Below are 21,513 nucleotides of genomic sequence, written 5' to 3' on the forward strand. Positions count from 1 at the left end.
TATCTGCTCCGACAGGTGTCAAAGTGACATCCTCGGTTCAAGTGCCCAAATTGTTGAAGCAGGCTGGAGACAGGGTAGTGGTGCTCTATGAGAGGCCGGTCCGTCACCAGACTCCCGCCTCGGGGAATTCGGGAACGCTTCAGGAGGGTTTCGGACAAGTGGAGGAAACCGGATTTATTTCCCACCCGGGCGGATATGAAGAGGACCCAGCCCCAATCACCACGTTGTCTGACATAACTGACAGCAAAGATATGGACTCTGAGTTTGAAGAGTTGATTGTGGACTCCAAGCCTAGTCAGCTCATCGGCACCAACAGCGGTTCTTCGTATATTTGTGACACTAAGGACGATTTCCTACTCGGAGTGAACCAAAGCCCTAAAAGGACTGTGGCCAATTTAGCCTCAAAACCCCTCGGTACAATATCCCCTATCCTCAATCGCAAGCTGAACCTTGTGGGTCTCCAGTCCCCGCTGAAACCCCAACCCAAAGAATCACCCAAACCTTCGCCCCATAAGACGAGCAGTGAACCGGGGGAAGCCTTGCAGCGCCCCAGCGTCCCCCCACCGCTTCCTCCTTCCCGTCCCCCGGTGCCGCCGAGACCTCAGATCAGGTTGACGTCGGCTTCCTCCGAAACCAGTCTTTGGGAAGGCATCGATTACGTCGCGACTTCTAATGTTACCGTTAGCACGACTGTGACTGCCACCATCAGCTCTTCTGAAAAATCTCCAGAAAAGACCCACCTCACCGGAGCCAACGAGGACAAGGCCGGCACTGACAAGACATGCGGTGTCAAACCGGCGGAGGCCAAGCAGCCAACCAGGCCGACGGAGTCCAACGATGAGCTCCCTGTCCCTTCCACAGCTATCAACAGCACCAAGAGTGAACAGACGAAGGACAAAACCTCTGAGAGTTCCAGCAGCACACGAGACAGTATAGAGGAGCACTCCCTGTGGGAATCCCCAGAAACCATGTTTCGTAGCCAGGCAGCGCGCTGGTCGAATGCCTCGGTTGTGTTTGAGGTAGAGGGCAACCACAAGTACCTTAATGTGGCCCTTTGGTGCAAAGACCCTTTTAAACTGGGCTGCTTGTTGTGCCTGGGCCATGTCAGCCTCGAGCTGGAGCACGTGGCCTTGGAATGTATGGCCACGTCTTCAGCCGAGTTCCAGAGCACCTTCCGGCTGGGGCCACCGGAGCCCCGAGCCAACGTCAGTCGCACTGCGCTGCGCAGCCTCAGCACCCACAAGGGCTTTAACGAAAAGCTGTGTTATGGAGACGTTACCCTGAATTTTAGCTACTTGACTGAGGGTGACTTGGACTACCAAGGAGGGCTGAATGAGAGGGAGCGCGAGGGCAGCTTTCAGGATGACGAGCTGAGGGAAAGAGAACAGTTGGCCGCCGCGCCACGCGACGAACTGGCTTACGGCGCGATGCAGCTGGTCGAGGTCCGCCACAACTTCCAAGACACCCAGTTCCAGAACCCCACTTGGTGTGAATACTGCACGAAGAAAGTTTGGACCAAGGCTGCCTCTCAGTGTATGATCTGCGCCTACGTTTGCCACAAGAAATGCCAGGACAAGTGCCTAGCTGAAAACCCCTTCTGTGTGGCAACGACGGAACGCCGCGAGGCCGACCCGGAAGCCAAATCCACCATAAATCGGGCCACCACCGGTTTGACACGCCACATCCTCAACACCAGCTCCCGTCTGCTGAATCTGCGCCAGGTGCCCAAGACACGGCTTGTCGAACAGGTGGCCGACGCCGTGCCCGGAGTAGTGGACCCTTCGCCCAAGCATACACCCAACACTTCAGACAACGAGAGCAGCGACACCGAGACCTACACGAGTGGTGCCAGCCCCTCCAAGCAGCCCCCCGGCGGCAGCGGCAAACTTGTACGCAAGGAAGGCGGTTTGGACGACAGCGTATTCATCGCCGTGAAGGAAATCGGCCGCGACCTGTATCGAGGGCTGCCCACAGATGAGCGCTCCCAAAAGCTGGAGCTGATGCTGGACAAGCTGCAGCAGGAAATCGACCAGGAGCTGGAGCACAACAATGCGCTCCTGCAGGAGGAGCGGGAGGCTACGGATGCCCGACGCAAGGCCCTGATCAGCTCGGCTCTGGCCAAGTCCGGGGAGAGACTCCAGGCCCTGACCCTGCTCATGATCCACTACCGCGCAGGCATAGAGGACCTGGAGTCGGTGGAGAGCACCTCTCCGTCGGAGCAGCAGGGGTTTAAGGGCAAAGGAGAAGGCTTGGAGGAGGAGGCCCTGATGGGGACCGAGGTCTATGACAGCGACATATGCAGCCCCGTGGAGGTCCAGGTGTTGGATGGCATTACTGAGGAACAGATCTGTGTGGAGGCCCTCCACTAGACCACGAGAGCTTTGGGCTTGTGCACCCCTGCAAAATTATGTCCACTTTGTTTTTGTTTTTCCCCCAAACGGAGAAACGTCTGGGATGTACTGTCCATTTTATGTTCCCGTCGATTTCTGCGTGTTGGTGTTGTTTGGTGGCCGGGGGGGGGCGGGTGCAACTTTCCCCTACAAGGAAAAAAAAAAAACTCGGTAAACCTGTTGTTGATTTGCACTATTTGATGCCATTTTCACACTCTAGGTCGGTAAAGGGAAGTTAACAGCTCTGCTATCTTCTGCCCTCGGTAGTGCTGCAGGTTCGTCCTCCAGTTTTTGTCATACTGTAGCTTCTAAATGTCACCGGAAGCATTTAAATGTGAGCCCGTTTGTCCGTCAGCGACGCTTTGATTTGATCGTTTAGGAACATTTTTTATCATTTTTGCAGTGTCGCCTCAGAAAACAAACACAACAGTTGTTTACAGTGATTAACAGCATCATCTTAAGGTCACTTACTTACTTACTTACTTAGTACTACGAGGAATAGCAGGTCAAGTCCTCTACTTAAGCAGAGGTCTAAACAGTCTGCAGAAAATAGAAGTCATTTTTGTCGATGCACTTTTTTACTAAAGTTTTGTTCAATTTTCCAAGTCGCTGCCCTTTTTTGGGGGGAAAAAAAAAAAAAGCAGGAGAGATCATTTGAATCGTACGAATCGGCCCGTCAAAACGGCGAACGAATGAACGAATGTTTCCCGTAAAAGTCATTTCATCAACCAAGTCGCTACACGAATGCACGCCGACGATCGCAAACACGTCAAGATGTGATTCCGCGCGCATCATTTGCCTTCAAGACTTATCTTGCCCAGTTGAATGTACGTCCAGCCCACGTGTTTGGTTTTCCGCCGGGTTTGTTTCCCCCCGTTTATCCAGCCGTTGGACGAAACGAGAACGCTGGTGTATTCAATCACAGGTAATCCACTTCAAGCTTCCGCTTTTGGTTTCATTGCTCACGTCTTCAGGAAGCCACAGGGAGGGGAAAAATAAAATCATATTTGAAGAGAGGAGATCTTCTTCTGGGGGAAGGAAAATTTTTACCCCCTTTTTTTTAAAAAAAAAAAAACAAACAAAAAAAAACACTTAACATTTTGTTTTCTTTCAATGTTGCTGATCCTTTTTCCTTTTTTGTGCCGTTGGTTATCAGCGTCGCATCACATTTCCACTCGGAGAGGAAGATTGAGTTTGATCGCTTTCTAAAAATATCAGCGGTCAGCGTTTTTTTTTTCCTTTTTCCTCAAAGCTCCGCCCCTCCAAGGCATATCAGATCTTATAAAAACATAAAACACAGGACAATAAAAGGGATTTTACATTAAGAGTGCTCGAGGAAACACGCACTTGTAATCGATCTCTGCTCTAGTTTCAGATGGCTTTACCTTTTTTTTTTTTTCTCTCTCTTTTCTGCATCGTTTCGCCCAAAATTTTTTGACTCGGAAGATGTAATGCACTTTATGGAAGATGGTGAATCCCTTGTTTTTAAGTCACGATAAAGATCTCCTACCGTGAGATATCTGAACAAACGACCGGAAAAATGAAAATAAATAAAAAATAACTTCAGATTGTGTTAAAGTCCGCGCGGGATGCTGGTGGGGAGCTGGTCCCGACTAAATGAATCAGGAAACGAGACAACGTGTCTGACTGGGAAGAGTTAGAAGCTCGGTTAGTGCATTAAGAGATTAACTGGCGTATCTGCAGAGCTGCGGTGGATGGAAAACCCACCAATTCACTTTTTCCCCTCTCTGATATTACAAGAATGATGGTGATTTCATAGGAAACTAATGCAGATGGTCACTGGCGGTTTATAGGGTTGGAGGCTTTTGGATGGTTATTTATGAAAAATCATTTTAAATTGGGAAATTAATACAGAATATGCGCTGAAATAATTTGTTTATTGCAACCCAATTTATTCTATTTTTTTTTTTTTTTTTAAGCAAACGTGGTTATGAGTAGGGCGTTTTTTTTTTTTTTTTTTTTTTTCATTTTATTTTTTTTTAATGAATAGAATCTTGAATGTTTGGGAAGGCCCAGTCTTGCAATCAAAATTCTTTGTTTTCCCTCACATGCAAACTGCACAATGAGCTCGCACACGGAAATTGAAGTGATCGTCATCGACGACGGGGCGAAAAATGAATCCCAATTGTTTTTTTGTTTTTTTTTTTGGCGTCATTGTTCGTTCTAAAAGAAGCAAAGGAACTGTTGTCCAACAGTACCTTCTCGAGTCCTTTCATGGAGTTTACTTGTTTAGCAAATTGAAATCACTGAAATGACAATCAGCACAGTTACTGGCGAGGCGAATAAGCGAGTCCGCCAAACCGTCACCGCAAAAAACGAAATATCATCATCCACTTTTGGGTTTTGGATCTGATACTGTTCAGCCCCCGAATTTCTGTCTGGCATTTTCAAGAACGCCTATGTGTTGGTGATACACAAGGGTGAAGTATTTCCCGAAGGTTGTCTGAAAGGCAGGATGCTCCGCAGCGCATGGCAAATGTATTGAAAATGAATTATTTTCCCTGAACAGAACCAAGTGATCGCGATGCTTAAACTAACCAAATAAGAGACACAGATATTAGAAATTGAATTCTTTGACTTGTAATCTGTATGAAACCTTGTAATTTGTTACAAGGTTAGCTAAAATCGGCCATCGACGTTAAGTCCTCACCGCTACTTGACCTCCCGAAGGTCGGCATCGCTGCAAATCTGTATGATAACAAAACATCACCAAAGTTACACCGCTGGCGACGGAATTAATTGTTAGTCGATGTTAGAGGAGGGTAAAGTTTTCCTTTTAATGTGTCTGAAAAGGCAGTTTGTGTCCCCTTCTGTGATGTGTTTTGTCGCTTCTGTAAATAAACGGCTTACTGGCTGCTATACACGTTACTCTTGTCACCGTATGTCCAGATTTTTGTGCAATATTTTTGTAGGAAACAAAAGTTAAACAGGAACGAAATCCTGCGCGAGTTCTTTTCGTTTTTCTTCTGAAGTGTCCGTCTGTCCAGTCCCATATCCTGAGGTTTCCGGGGACCAAATGCGAACCTGAGCGGACGAGTTGACGCTGCTTCGACCGCTGCTGCTATTGCTCCTGTCACGATGTACTCTTCCTTCTTCATCCGTTTTCGTCCTCTTTCGGTCCTTCAAGGCCGATCCTTCTCGCCTAATTTAAGGGAAGGACTGTCCACCTCAGCTTTTAGAAGGTCAAGTTCTTGTTTTTTTTTTTTCAATTTCTTTTCGTGTATGTGAGGGATGTTGTACACAGTTTTTCCCTTAAGGCTCATGTGATGAAGCTTTATCGGACGTACCCTAAATAAACAAGCTCAAGTCGAACCCTGTCACACTTGTTTCCTTGTTTGAGCTTCCCTTTGGTTAAATATGAATTTGTCAAAGAGAACACCGCTGGATAAAGAATCCGCCGGTTTCTAATACTGTACATCTATCACTCCTAAGCGTGGTATCTGAAAGCTAGTGTGAATATTTTGTGAGGTCCTGTTGTTGACGACGGACGAGAACGGGTCACGCTCTGGGAAAGGGAGAGGACATCCTGTTCTCAAAGAGTCTCGGCAAAACAGCTCGTCGAACATGAGGAACAGGACGAGGGCGACGGAGCAGGGAAGGTTCCAACAGCGTAAACGCATGCATTTGTATTTTACTGTAACAAAGACCAAGCAACTTGAATTGTGTCTGAACTTGTTATTATATTCTTACGTAACGGGTCTCCAAAGCATCATGCCTGTCGCTTGAATATTGGTTATTCATGCCGCTCATCAACTGAAGGATAAGCTGAAATACGTTGTATTTATTGTCAGTTCCGGCATATAAGACGCTACTTTTTTCACGCGATTCTATAACAATGCGGCTAAATTATTAAAGGCTAATAATTAGGTAGCTTCCTTCCGCTGAAACCGTCACGTTATTTACGATCGTTCTTCAGATTAGCCATTTTCGGCTTTGGCGTTCCCCAGGGCAGCGTATTCGGTCCTTTGTTGGTCAAATGTACATAACTAGCATCATGATAGCTAACATATATTTGATTTTAAATCCCCCATTTTGTTAAAACGCAGTCCATATTTAAGACAACATGCTTTCAAATAGATTGGCAACTCATTTAACGTGCGCACGTTTATTATTTTTAATAAGAAAGGAGTTTTAGCCTGCGGTTGCAGTAATTGCTGCTAATAACCCCGAGTGCATTTTGTGTATAGACGTTTTTGTCACATTTGTAATTTGCTGTTGTTGCTCGCAACAATGTTTTTTTTTTTTGTAAATACATTTTCCCATTACATTTATTTTGTCACAGATAAAGAGGCAGATCCCTTCCAGCCTCCATTCTCTGCAGGGTTCATTGTATGCAGAAGTGAGAAAATAAAGCGATTAAAAGGCACAAAGAGCAGAAGGTTTCTGATACACCTGCCTGAAGGTTCAATAAAAAAAATGAGAACCGAGGTTTAAAGGAATAGAAATGTACTTGTGTGACAGCCTTCATGGGGTAAAATTTCAATCTAACATTACATCAGTGATTATCCCATCGTTAAGTTGGTCTAAAACAGCAGCGTTTGATTTAAAACACAAACAACGAATATCATTTTTTGACTTTTAGACCAAATTTTCCGATATGCTCGACGGCTTGCTTGACCCCGTTCTTTGCGAAGACAATATATATGATCTCTTTCGAGCCAAATCCTTTTGCGTGAGGGTCCAAAAGGGTCCCCAACTTGAGAAAGTTTCCAAAGCCTCCCCCCGAGAGCGAATGAGCATCTGCAAAGTAATTGAAGGCCAGCGTCAAGATGGACGGGCTGATTGCAGCCTGTCTGGCTCCCACGTTTCCTTGTCAAGCCGCCGCCTTCCACCCCCAAGCTCAATCAGTGATTCTCCCTCTGGATTGAAAGGTAGCCGCTACTCAGCTGCATGGCGTCTCCGTGGTACCTGTGCGCGTTCATTCAGGAGATGGTACCCCCTCAAACCCAAATATTACTGCCATATTTGATCATTTTTTGAAGTTTAGTCCATGTGGAAAATTAGCCCGGTAAAGTCAGAAGTAAGTCTCGAAATCGGTAGTTTCATAGGCGATACCCATTTTTTTTTTTCAATTCTGATATTTGAAAAGCTCTCTTAGATCTTCAGATGATGTTGAATGAGGCTCATTGAATATAATCACAGAATCATTTTTTTTATTTTTTTTTTTATTATTATTATTATTTGTTGGTCGAAGCCCATTTAAACCTCTTATAGACACTGTATAAATACATTTATTCATATATACAATACATACTTTCATAGGACTGCTTTGTTGGGAAAAACAAAAAGCCAAAAACAACCCAGAGACCCACAACAGCGCAACGCCACAAACAACAGGCCGAACATTTTTTTTTTTTTTTTTTTTTTTTAAATTGAGAACCCCGAGGATGTGTCCAACGAAAAGTACCGTCTCGGATTTCGGTCTGAAAAACGTGAAATATTTACCGCACAATGAGACCCGCTTGATGACGACGATCACAGTTTTACCCATCGCCATGGCGCTGGACGCCGCGGAAGCTGTCCGAGCTTCAGACCTGCTTTCAGAAAGTGTCCTGAGAGATTTAATCCCACCCAGGCGGGTCCGGTTGGCGGCGGCGCATCCGAGGAGGCGACCACGACCCGGCGTCACAGTCTGCACGGATCTTACTTTTACAGATTGAACACAAAAAGCGTCGGCTGACATTTAAGGGAACTAAAAATCTGAACTTTAACCGACTCTGTTATTGAGTACATTTTGCGAGAGAACAATTTGTCTTTATCAAGCCAGCAGCCGTCCATCTGGTTTGGTATAAATGAATCTTTTCTTCGGAGGAATCTCAAAAGGACGGAACAAGAACGTCGGAAGTCTACAGGAAGGCGTCTGAGCCGAACAACTGGATTCACCTTTCTTGGATAGCAATCAAAAATAATACTCATAATAATAGTCCTAAAAAACAGGATCCACTTACATGTCTGTCTCACTTTTTAAGAAAAAAACAAACCGAAATGATGTCGCACGATGACCCCGTGATGATACGACGATTTGAAGAAACGTCCGATTGGAGTAGTTTTGGTTATATAGGGGATAAAGCTGACGGAGAAGCCGAGATATCGGTCAAGAAAACTTTCCTTTTTTTGTTTTTCAAGGGTGCTTCCTGTCTCACCACTTCCTCCACTGTCTAAAAAAAAAGTGCTTTTTGACACATTTCCATACTGAATAAGGCCGTTGGCTAAACATCTCTCACACGATGCGCTTTGCAACCACAGATCAAGATCACCTTTGGTTTTGCTGCAGCAGAGGCGCAAACAAGACACTGAACAGTGACGACTGAACGCAGGACATTCACATGGAAATATCTCGGCTGTTTTTTTTTTTTGTCTTTTTTTTCTTTCTTCTTTGTCCCTTAATTATTTTATCTTTTTTTTTTTTGTACAACAAAATAGATCCTCTGAAGAGATAACCTGCACGGTCCCATTAATCGTAGTCGTCGTACTCGGGATCCATGTCGTCGCCTTGGTAGTAGCCTCCTTGTGTGGAGTAGGACCTCGTCTTCATCGAGCAGTTGCTGTCCATCAAAATGGCCTGCAAGAGAGCGACGGGAAGATGAAACCGTTTGCCACCATCATTGTGTCTGATTTACCAGAATACGAGTTGTTGTTCAAGTTTTTTTTTTTTGGGGGGTAAATGATCTGATTGGGCTTTGACAACGTTTAGCTTGTGGGTGTTCAACGCCAGGTTTGTATGAGATAAACCGCCAGATCGAATCAGTGTTGTTGGTCTTCGAATATGTCGCCGAACTTTCTGAACTTGGATAGAAAACAAGGTTTGAAAGTGCGCGTTGAAGGAAAAGCCAACGTCAAATGTAGTTTAATGGATACTAATTCTGAGAGAAGTCGTTTTTGTTTAAAATCGACCTCATAATGTAAAGAAATCTGTCCACGAGACCAGCTCTCTGTGTGTTTCTCGCAACGGCGTCGGATTTTATCCGAATCTCACTATTTTCTCTTCTTGTCCGGGTGGATTCCTGAGGAAGATGCAAAGAGGCGCGTAGAAAATGTCCACAATCCCGATGATGGTCATTAGCCAGGGGAAGCCGATGCTCTCGGCGATGGATCCCCCAATGGACGGTCCTGCGGCAGGAGAGCAAAAGCATGACGGTCCATTTCTGCGGCCGACTGTTAGAGATCTGACCGTAAAATTAGACAGGACAACGAGGTGAAGGCACCAGAGATCTCCAAAGCGGTGACATCTTGTTCGAACGACCGCTGCATAACCGAACCCCATGTCGGAGACACTTGGCTTGATGTGGTACCATCATTGTAGCCCAACGTTTATCGTACGTAGCTCTGAGAGCCGGACGTTTGGAGGTCGTTTGGAGGTCGACACGCGTTTCCTTTCTTATGAAATTTGCTCCTGATCCTTCAGATTAATCGATAACTCAACGCAATCGCAAACTCAGAAGAAGTTCCGACATGTCCACTCCTCTGGTAGACTTCGTAGGAGATCATGAATTGGACAAATATGGTGATGATAAAAATGTAGTTTATCCCGATGGGGAGGTTTCTTTCGCAACCATAGTTGACTTTGGTTTAGTCCAAATGGTTTCTTACAACAGCAGGATAAGATAAGATAAACTTTGTCGATCCCCATAGGGGAAATTCAGAAAAAATAAAATATACAACAACAACATCAGGGATTACATTAAACATAATGTGAACGACAGTATAAATGGCGTGACGACAGCAGCCTTGCAATGCAGCCGACGGTAAAATATGAGGCGAATCCAGATGGAGCTTTCGCTCTGGTCCGACTCACCTAAAGCAAATCCCATGCAGAAAGCCACGTCGGCAATGGCGTAGACGCTTCCGTACACGGACACGTGCCGCAGGTCGACCAGGTACCCCATAATAGGCATCATGGAAGAGTCCACCATGCCTGGAACGTCAGAAGGTATTTTGTCCTATGCTCGGGGGATTCGGCCGCAACTTTGATGTCACGTACTCACCGATGGCAAATCCAACACCGAAGTTTGGAATAATCAGACCGTATATGTCTCGAGCCAAAGGAACCTACAAGAAACGGAAATGACGGAGATGAAGTTTGGTAGTTCAATGGTAGTTCTCTCTTGAAGCCTTGTTGTTCTGCTTTAGCCCAAAAGACCAAAAATGAGGTCATCTGAGGTCATCATGATTGGCCATGGTGACCCCCGAAGGGAACTCCTTCGCTATAAACCCTCCTCCGTGGCCTCTCCGAGCTCCACAACCAAGATTCCCTCGATCTTTATTGCCAATAGGATTGATAAAGTTGCATAATTCGTAGTTATAAGATGTCCAGTCAAAATCTTTGCACATTTTTGCACATTAATTCATGCATATGAGTATGTCTTATCGAGTTCTATCCTCACTGTCCTTGCAGCTGTTAACAATATGGGGTTCATAATGGACCATCTTATCTTATTTTATCTTATTTTATCTTATCTTATCTGATGGCTTGCACTGATCAATACCTTCCCTCGGTGGTGATCATTTGATAGGTCTCCTCCTACTTGATGTGATGACGATTTACCATTTATTATTTTTGGGTCCGTGTTCAAGCGTCTTTAGATGATGCAGGAACAAACCGTAGTTACAGAGTGATTGCAGACTCAGGAGTTCTTGAGGAGCAGGTTGCCTTAACAGTATTATTTGCAATTAATTCTTCCCAGGTTTTTTTTTTTTTAATCTCGAATTTGATATAATCAAATAAATTCAGCGGTTTAAACACCAGATATGAGCTTCCCCGCTGAGGAGGTATCAACTGATTCATTGCACGTTAGATTGAAGTTATAGTTGGATATCTAATCACATTTGATATATGAATATGTTTGTACTAAATCATAGCGGACTCTTGGATTATTTGATCAAGCGAGTCGGAATACAAAGTTTTCCACCAGAATATAATCTAATTTCTTCACATGAAAGTGTAACACAATCCGCGGCACGGGGGTCGGTTGGAAGCCAAGAAAGTAGCGCTTTAGCTTCACAATCCACCGTGAGCTTTGGAGTGACGAATGGGCCGACGTGCTCGGATCTTTACGTCCTGGAAGGCCTGTGATTCTCATTTAGCAGACCGGCTACAATCCAGCCGCTTGTACTTATTTCCTCTATTTGATTTAGACGTTTATTCTTGATTTGAGTCTGCTTTTTGTCTCTGTTCCGCCCAGTAGACCAACCATTTCTCCGGATAAGTTGATATTGAGCCAGAATATCGTAAAAGTGTCTCGTCGGTGGAGCGGGCGTCCCTTCAATCGGAAGGTTGGCGGTTTCGATCCCTTGAAAAGCGCGCGATAGTGCTCAGGAAAAGTATGCGTTGCCGAGGAAAACAACAGGTCACATGATGTCGCCGGCATTGATGCCGCTTCCTCTTCGTAGCCCGCGCCGTCACATCGTAACGGACGGACGAAACTTCAGTTTCGTTGCAAGTTGCAAGTTGCACGCGCAGCAAAGGATATAAAAGAAACCAAGTTCTTTTCTCCACATCTGTGCTTCATAACAATAATACGAAAAAGTAACGTAACCTTGCACTGTGCCGGTCTCAACTTTTTTTTTTTTTTAGCTATCTGAGCTAAATGCTAATGCTACACATGCTGAGGTTAAGTCAGAAAGTCCAGTGTGGCAAAGTAACGTAATTTTCAGACCATTGGGCGCACCTCAATATAAGCCGCACCGGCGAGCAGCTAAAACCGTCAAAGTCGTCTTCTTCGGTGTCGGAGTTGAACAGACTCAGAATTTCCCGGTCATTTCATCGGTCCGATGTGACGAGGATTAATGTTTTAGCGGCGTGAACCTCATTAGCGTCCCCCACCCAAAAAAGTCCATATATTAGCCGCATTGTTGTTTGCGTGAAAAAGTCGTGGCTACGCTGCCTTTCCAGGAGCCAATCCCTGCCGTCATTGGGCGACAAGGGGCCGGCTTCCATCCTGGACCGGTAGCCGGTCGATATCGGCGAGTAACGCGCTGGGCTTTCCGGCAGCGGGAGTTTAATTGCGATCCAAAATGCTATTTCTAGCCACCAAGTTCCACAGATACTTGAACCCACTCACCCCGATCACGCAAACTCCCACCACCGCCATCCCGATCAGGGCACAGAGCCACCTGGAATAAAAGGAACAATCCGTATGTCCAGATTCAAAACAACTTTCATAATTTAGGGCAAGAAAACCTTCATAAGCAATGCTGTCGTAACACGGGGTCTTGGAAAAGCTTAAAAATGGTTTGTCGCATTTTGGAATTGCGTTCATGTTTAGACGACACTGATACTGATTTATATCAGCCTTCACTTTTAGATTATTCCAAATCAAATATGCTATTGTTTGTTGGTCATCTCTCCACCTGCCCGTTACCACATCACTTCATCAGTTTGAGAGGCAGGATTCATTTGGTTTCAATTAACTCATTTCTATTACTTGGTTTAGATTTTTTCCTATTGATTATAATATTTTGGAAATGTTATGATTAATTTACCTGAATATAATATAGCCAGGTGAAGATGATGAAGGTCACTTTTTCCATTTCATCAACATGATGAATAGATTTTTTTTTTTGCTTTGTTTTCTTTGGTTTCTTTTGCTTTTTTTTTTTTGTTTTGTTTATCATTTTGGTTTGTTTTGTTTCGATTGGTTCGGTTTCATTTGTTTTGTTTTGATTGTTTCGTTTCATTTAGCTTTGTTTGGTTCTATTTGGTGTCTTTTCTTTTTTTGCTTTGTTTCATTTTGTTTTGTTTTCTTTTGCTTGGTTTGGTTTATTTTAGTTTCTTTTGTTTTTTTTTTGTTTGGTTTGGTTTGGTTTGGTTTCATTTGGCTTTTTCTGTTTGTTTAGATTGGTTTGGTTTCATTTATTTAGTTTCATTTTGCTTTGTTTCATTTTAATTGGTTTCTTTTCTGTTTTTGTTTTGTTTCATTTTGCTTGGTTTGGTTTATTTTGGTTTCTTTAGTTTAGTTTTGTTTGTTTTCATTTTGCTTCTTTTGTTTGTTTTGTTTTGGTTTCATTTGTTTAGTTTCATTTTGCTTAGTTTGGTTTGGTTTCTTTTGGTTTCTTTTGGTTTCTTTTGGTTTCTTTTGGTTTCTTTTGTTTTGTTTTGTTTGGTTTTGTTTCATTTGGCTTCTTTTGTTTGTTTTGTTTTGATTGTTTTGGTTTCATTTGTTTTGTTTCGATTTGTTCCGTTTCATTTTCTTTTGTTTCGATTTGTTCCGTTTCATTTTCTTTTGTTTCATTTTGCTTGGTTTTGGTTTCTTTTGTTTCCCTTTTTTTTGTTTGGTTTGCTTTTGTCAGTAGTCATCCACATTGAAGTGAAATAGTCATATAAGAAAATGCCAACTGCAAGTAAATGATTTTGTCCAAAGTAAGCCGGGCGATGAGTTCCGCATTAGAAAACTCCCGTTCTAATAGCAATGTTCTTCTAATAGCAATGTGTTTGTCCGCCTGCAAAGGCAGTGATAGCAGCGATACCGGGGATATAATGACCCGAAAGATTTGCCGCCAACAAACATTTCCCAAAAAATCAGAAAACTCATTTAGAGAGGCGGAAACCGATATGGAACGCGTGGAGACGGAGAGCAGATAAAGGCTCATTTCCCTCCTTACCTCCCCATCTTGTGCGCCATCGTCCCGAAGATGTAGGTTCCAATAAGGTAGGAGATGGAAGCAGGTAAGAAAGCGACGCCTGTGGGACGCACACACACACACACACACACACACACACACACACCAGATGGACCAAAGGTGAGGGGGAGGTGTTCCGAGATACGCAGATCTCTATCTGTGTTTCATCACTGAGCTGCTGTACATCTTCCATTGTCTGAGATGAAGACTTGTACGCTCCACCTGCCAGTCTGTGACACCCTAATATCCTGTTCATCCTTTTTTATCTGACAAAGACTTCATTGACAACAGACGGGAGGAACAAACTAATAAGCCTGAGGCTTTAGAAGACTTCCAGCCCATTGGACGGGGGGAGCGGAGGGGCATTTTTGCAGCTACGTGGTGTCGCCGGGGAGGAAAATAAGCATGGTGTCAAATAGCTTCTCCAAACAATGAGGTGGTATTCTGGAGCTGATCGTCATCAGCCCGAAGCGATAGAGAGCAAATATCCAAACGTTGATTTTGGGGGATTTTTTTCTTTTTTTTTTTGTATGGGGAGATTTGGATCACCGTCCCTTGCAGGGCCTCATAAGGCATTTAAATCCAGGCTGAATTAAAATAATTGAATTTTCCGAGACGTCGTGTTGAGTTTCGGTACAATGTTGTTAGTTGTACCTCGGTGTGGTTGAAAGTATTAATGCAACGTGTGTCAAACTCAAGGCCTGCGGGCCAAATGTGGCCCGCAACCTCATTTTATGTAGCCCACGTCTGATTGTCTTAAAATAAATAAGTCTAACATGTGTATTGACTATAAACAACATGTCCCACAATTCATGCCAATCATAATATAATAATATACTATAACAATATGTAACATTGTATAATAATTAATAATAGTATATAATTATATATAGATAATATAATAATATTATACATATATATATTAGATAATAATAATTAATAAAATAAAAACAATAATCATGTTACCTGCAAAGTGGGTAATTTTCAACATGTTTCGGTGCCATTTTCAACAAGTTGAATTAAGAAATACAAATGATCCCTAAATGTCCAGTAGATGCAATGGAAGGCTGTTTCAAGAATGATTGGGATGCGTTTGTCAGATTTTGGATTTGAATGAATCCTAAATTCAGAGTTATTCTGAATTATCTTTTTTTTTAAAATATTACGTAACATTGAGTAGCTTTTCATCGGAGTAAATGGGCGCCGGATTTGCCCGCCATCTTGTTCTGTCGTCATCGCTCTCTCAATAAGAGTCCCAGGCAATTTATTACCATCACAGTTTGTAACGGCATTGACTTATTATCTGAATCAATCATTTTTGGACAAATATTGTCGAAACACAACCAACACCTCTCTGTCAATGAGGTAAGACGAGCTATGAGTCAGTTTTCATCCACAATGACCCTCAGGGCTGATACACCAACAAACACAGGGACAATAGATGTATTTACTTTAGTGTATGTGTGTGTGTGTGTGTGTGTGTGTGTGTGTGTGTGTGTTATAATACCTAGTTGCCACTTCCTGGCGCACATGGTCTCCATCATCCAGATGGGCAGCGTCGGCTCCATCATGGCGATGGCCATATTTCCGAAACAGATAGCACCTGTGGAGAAAGATTAGAGATGAAAAGTATTTTTAAAATTGAAAAATTTAAATTAAAAAAAAAATTTTAACCCGCTTTTTTCAGGTCTCCCAATCCAACAGGGGTTAAAAACACATAGAAACACGTTTGTCCATGTGGAATTTATTCAGAAGAAATGCAGAAAAACATATATATATATATTTGTATATATTTATATATATGTATGATCATAATTTTTTTTTAAATGAACTCATTCAACATATGGCTCCATTTTTTTGTGTTTTCTAAGAAAATGACAGGTAGGTATTTTTATCTCGGCGACGATTTGTATTTTCATATCATTTGAATTCATTTCCAGGAATGTAATGCACAAAAATCAAATTTTTTTAATGAATGTCAACTGCATAGATTTGATTTTTCTTTATTTTCTTCAGGCGGTACACTGTAAAAAAAAAAAAAAAAAAAAAAACGCGCATGTGACCATAAGGTTGCCGTGGTAAAACTGGAAAAAAATAAAAAATAAAATAAAAAATAACACATTGACGCAGCAACTCGAGAATGATTCACCGAACCGCACAATGTGCTGTCATGGCAGCAGGATCACAAAAAAAAAAAGATAATCACAGAAAGATTCAAGAACTATGTTGTCGATGAGAGCGGCAAAAAGGTTTTTCTGAGGAGCGCAACACACACACACACACACACACACACACACACACACACACACACCTCCAGCACACAGCTCTCCCACAACAACACAATCTCAGGCTGCATTTCTGTTCTGTAACCAGCAAATCAATTGTCGTCTGAAATGCTCAATTAAGGACCGAAAGCGAGCTGACATCGGGTTTTCTCTCTTTTTTTTTTTTTTTTCTTTTCTTACCGGCTGCGATCAGAATGTACGGGTCCTTCATGAGGGTCAGCAGAGGGGTCCCCTTCTGACTCTGAAAGATAATAACCACGTGTTTTATTGGGTTTTCAGCCAACGATTTTCACAGTCTCACACTTAAAACTGAAAATCTTAAGAGTCTTAGATCGGTCTTTTCCTAGTCTCTGATTCAGAATAAGTCTTTCAGTCTTTACGGTGATGTAGCACAATCAACAACCAATAGATGAGCTTTAACTGAACCCGAAACAGGAAACTTGGGACTTGTAGTCTTGTAAACGGCGATCCCTTAAGATTCGCGGTCTCAGTGTAAAACTCTAAAAACTAGTCTTTAGACGTGAGCAGGGGTGAGATGATTGTTTTCCACTCGCTTTTCCGAATCTTCTCAGGGTCTTTAGATCAGGGGTGTTAAAATCCTTTTCACCGAGGGGCCACATCGCCATCACGGTCGCCCTCACAGGGCCTCATGGAACGGGAACGGTATAAATGTCATGTAAAATAAATGTAACTACTCCTTTTTGTTAAATAACTATGATTTATAACTCATTCAAATCCAAAATGTTACATATAAATTTGTGTAGATGGAAAAAAAATGATGTTCCAAAGCTAGCTTTCTAGCTAGTTAGCTGCAGTGTTTTTGGTGAAAACATTCGTCTTTTAGCTTTTGATTCTTTAATTCTTTTTAATCTTAGGAATTGTCTCTTCCACTAAATTCATAGAACTTTCTATTTATTTTTCAATGCAAGAATGTCTTAGGATTGATTAAAAAAAAAAAACTTTTCTCTCTTCGTTTATCTTTTAATTCCTGGACAATTTGTTGTTGTTCTGGAGGGCTAACTTTAGCATACTTAGCTCTGTGTTTGGTATCAAAATACCGACGCAGATTGTACTCTTTGACGACCGACGCTGCCTCATAACACAAAAGACATACCGCTCTTTCTCCTTGAAGCACAAACATGTATTTGCCGTCCCATCTTTCTTGAAACAGCCTTCTTTCTGCATCAACTTTTCACTTCCTGGACATTTAGGGATCGTTTGTATTTCTCAGTTCCACTTGTTAAAACAGCATTGATGTGGATACACTGTGATCTAACAGCGGGATGCCGTCACTTGGCGGGTAAAATGATCGGTATGAATTGCGGGGAATGTAGTTTCTTGTCAGTGCACGCGTTTGACTTGTTTATTTTTAGACATTCAGACCTTTTAGGACGTTCTCGCGGGCCACATAAAATGACGTGGCGGGCCACATTTGGCCCGTGGGCCTTGGGTTTGACACATTTGCTTTCGATGTACGGGTGGCGTTAGGCAGCAGAATGGCACCGCCAGGCGAAAAACAGCGTTTACCAGTAGTTGAATTCTTTTCTTGTTATTTGGCTCGTGGCTAGATGATGGTTCTCTTCATGGCATGAGTTCACACTGGAATCTCCAGTGTGTTTCCTGCCTGTTGCAACCAAAAGTTATGTAGCCGGTTGGAGACCAGATGAACAATAAGTAGATGCATGGAACACCACGTTTCGTTAGATCTTCATTCCTCTCCTTTCCAGAGCATACCTCCACCTCTCTAGGTTTTCCTCAACCTGTTCCCTGCCTCACGACAGATTACAATGTCATCTGCAAACATCATGCTCCATGGAGATTCCTATGTAACCTAGTCTGTCACCACTGCAAACAAGAAGGGGCTCAGAGCTGATCCCTGATGGAGTCCCACCTCCACTTTGAACTTCTCTGTTACCCCTACAGCACACCGCACCACTGTCTTACAGCGAGCATACATGTCCTGCACCTGTCTAACATACTTCTCTGCCACTCCAGATTTCCTCATACAATATCAGAGTTTCTCTCTCGGCACCCTGTCATATGCTTTTTCGAGGTCCATTCCTTTAACTTGGTGTATCCTTTATTTTTGGAGAAAGGTTACACCATGTTGTCTGGTGTGCATGATGCACATGGCTGTTCGTTCCTGCGTTTCCTCATAACTTGTCTTTTCTTCAGCTCTTTGTGCATCTAGATTAATTCTGCTACCAACTCGGGTCAGTGAAAGGCTCTAGAACTCTTTTTCTGGGTGATATTGAATGAGCGACGCTGAATCTGTCATACAGGTTCCTGCTTACGATCCCATTTTCAAGCTGTGAAAGGTCATTTTTTACACTTGTTGTCACTTGTTTCTTCTATTCATGTCTTTTCTATTTATATTTATATTCATATTTATTGATACTGTTATTGTTGCGCTGCTGTGACGAACAAATTTCCCCTATGGGAATCAATCTTATCTTATCTTATCTTATCTTATCTTACTACTCAAATTGATGAAAACATATCTGAGGTCTTTTGTGTCCCATGGAGCGACTGAACAACGTGGTCGTTGATAAGCCTTGAAAAAGAGTTTTTCACAACCAACTGAAATATTGAAGTACTTCAGGTAAAAAGGGGCATCATTTGGGGAAAAGAACTTCTGCAAATACTAAGTACCGCAAATACTTCTGCAAAAGAAAAAGAAAAAATTAAAAGAAAATTGCAGTCTAACCATACCTACCTCAGCATAATTTGTTGTTCTCTGTGACAAATTTGTTGTAATTTTTTGAACTTTTGCATTGTTGGTCTTAGAGTAACGCTATTTCAACGCTCTGTATTTATGAATATTGAGAGCGGTTATTGACAATAAAGTAGACTTTGTCCGCAAAAAGGGACTTTGTGAAATTTGCAAATGATTGAACATGTTTGAACCAAATATCTCAATTAAATAAGTAAATTTATTAATGAAATAATGATAATAATAATAATAACAATAAAACAATAAATATCAATAGTCATAATACCTATATTATTATTAGTCGCAGTATTAATATTTATTATTATTATTGTTATTATTATAAGTATTGTTTTTGTTGTTTTTATCATCAATGATACAATAATACAGTTATTATTATTATTGTTATTATTATGATTATTATTATAAATAAAAAATGATAATAATACAATAAATAAATAAACGGAAGACCAAATAAATGATGAAAGAGGAAGGGTAACTGGACATAAAAGAAAACTTGGGCAACAGAATAAGAACTAATATCCATTCATTTGTTCATGTGATTTTTTTTTTTTTCTTTATAAAACTAGAGGTTACTAATTAATGAAGCACATGGAAAAAATGAAATTGGCCAAACAACAGCTTCACAGATGTTTCAGATTTGGCTTAATGGAATGAGAAATGAACCAGTGATGCAGATCGCCTCTCACCTCGGGCTCCACTTTGGTGGGCTGGAGAACAAAGAGCTGCAGAGCTGTGGAGAAACAGCGAGGCGGTGAAATTAAAACAAAAATACAGGAATAAAACTAATATTTGCACGATCAGGATAATTTGTTAAACTTTGTTACCTCCGTCAAACAAGGCCAGGAAGGCCAGGATGAGGAAAGGGGCGGTCTTCCCGACAAATTCATACATCACACTCCCGAACGGGGGTCCAACTGCACACACACACACACACACACACACACACACACACACACACACAGGGACGCTCAGTATCAACCAAAACAAATGAACGACTGGCCTGCGACCATATTTTCACTACATCAACAAACCATCTGGCAACGTGTTGTAAGAAATTCTGGTATTGTGCAAAATGGGTGAAAAGATCAATATTCTGATGATAATCAAACAAGGTTATCAGAAAACAGCCGTGTTTTTGAGCTTCACAAAGAGCAAAACTGTCAACGTACCCAAAACCCCCATGGCCAAACCCCCGAGGGCGATCCCGATGGCGTGGCCTCGCTCTTCATCGTCCGTGTAAACGCTGGCGAGCATCCCCATCCCTGAGAAGACGCGGCACAAACTGTTATTTTCTATAAAAAAGTGACGTAAAAGCGGTGATTGTTTCGCTTTTAAACCGGCCCGTGGGTCGCGGAGATCCACGCGGCGACAACGGATCTAAAAAAACGCCCGTTAGCGATCGTGACCCTTTGTTTTGACCCCCGTCAGCAAATGAGAGGACTCGAATTAAATTCCCCAAATCCCCTTATTTTTTTTTTTTTAAATGCTTTTTCACAAATGCAAATTAGTAGGTATTTAAATTATTGAATCCCGCGCTCATTTGTCACGGACCCGGAATTATATCCATGGTTTGCAGCTGGTGGGAGGCAGGTGGCCGCTGATGGGAGACCCGGCGATAAACAGCCGTTGTTATTCATGTGTATTTCTATACCGGATGCTCTTGGTGGTGGCGTTACCATGGAAACACTACATACACGATCCCAGCCTGAATATCACGCGCTTCTCGGTGAAGCGGCTCTGCGGGTCTGCAGGTAAAAAACGCAGACCGGGTGAGTTTCTAAATCTTTCCGTTATGTAATAATGAATAAATAAATGTGACTCATTCATTCATTCATTCATTCATTATCTACAATGATAATTCTTGTTTTTGGGTTTGTTGTCACCGGCTGAGAGTCAGGCTCAGCACAAATGGCGACGTTCAACCATTCACCCTCTCATTCACTTCATCTTGAGACAAACAAAACATTAATTCACTCATTCATTCACACATCATATACAAATGCACAACCATCTGAGACATACGACCATTCACTCATTCATTAGCATGTGATTTTGAGACATTCACTCCCTCATTCACATGTCGTATAGACAAAAACGTTCACTCTTTTATTTATCAAACCATTCACTCACTCATTCACACATACAACCGTTCACTTATTCATTCAAATGTGTTATATAGAGACACATATCAACATTCACTCATTCATTCACATGTCATTTCGGGACATTCAACCATTCACCCTCTCATTCACTTCATCTTGAGACAAACAAAACATTAATTCACTCATTCATTCACAAATCATATACAGATGCACGACCATTCACTCATTCATTAGCATGTGGTATTGAGACATTTACTCACTTATTCACGTGTTATATAGATGAAACTATTCACTCTTTCATTTACCAAACCATTCACTCATTCATTCAAATGTGTTATATAGAGACACATATCAACGTTCAC

General features: G+C 42.3%; 2 protein-coding genes across 2 annotated transcripts in view; one reads left to right on the top strand and one right to left on the bottom strand.

Moving 5' to 3' along the window:
* pdzd8 (PDZ domain containing 8) overlaps positions 1-2,473 on the top strand; it is a 44,167-nt gene extending 41,694 nt beyond the window's left edge. The window contains exon 5 of the mRNA XM_086164088.1: positions 16-2,473. Within this exon, the coding sequence (XP_086020214.1) occupies positions 16-2,369 (2,354 nt within the window). The 3' untranslated portion in view covers positions 2,370-2,473. The remainder of the gene's footprint in view (positions 1-15) is intronic.
* A 1,880-nt stretch (positions 2,474-4,353) lies between these two features.
* Positions 4,354-21,513, bottom strand: part of slc18a2 (solute carrier family 18 member 2) — a 29,612-nt gene continuing 12,452 nt past the window's right edge. Inside the window, exons 5-15 of the mRNA XM_086164102.1 lie at positions 20,219-20,311; positions 19,874-19,963; positions 19,736-19,779; positions 16,496-16,556; positions 15,538-15,633; positions 14,013-14,091; positions 12,473-12,524; positions 10,397-10,460; positions 10,207-10,326; positions 9,388-9,521; positions 4,354-8,973 (exon numbers count right to left, since the gene is read on the bottom strand). Of these exons, the coding sequence (XP_086020228.1) occupies positions 8,866-8,973; positions 9,388-9,521; positions 10,207-10,326; positions 10,397-10,460; positions 12,473-12,524; positions 14,013-14,091; positions 15,538-15,633; positions 16,496-16,556; positions 19,736-19,779; positions 19,874-19,963; positions 20,219-20,311 (941 nt within the window). The 3' untranslated portion in view covers positions 4,354-8,865. The remainder of the gene's footprint in view (positions 8,974-9,387; positions 9,522-10,206; positions 10,327-10,396; positions 10,461-12,472; positions 12,525-14,012; positions 14,092-15,537; positions 15,634-16,495; positions 16,557-19,735; positions 19,780-19,873; positions 19,964-20,218; positions 20,312-21,513) is intronic.

The sequence above is a fragment of the Fistularia commersonii genome, chromosome 2 (assembly GCF_037954325.1).
Source record: "Fistularia commersonii isolate RoL2024-O1a breed Wild chromosome 2, RoL_Fcom_v1.0, whole genome shotgun sequence".
Classification (NCBI taxonomy): Eukaryota; Metazoa; Chordata; class Actinopteri; order Syngnathiformes; family Fistulariidae; genus Fistularia; species Fistularia commersonii.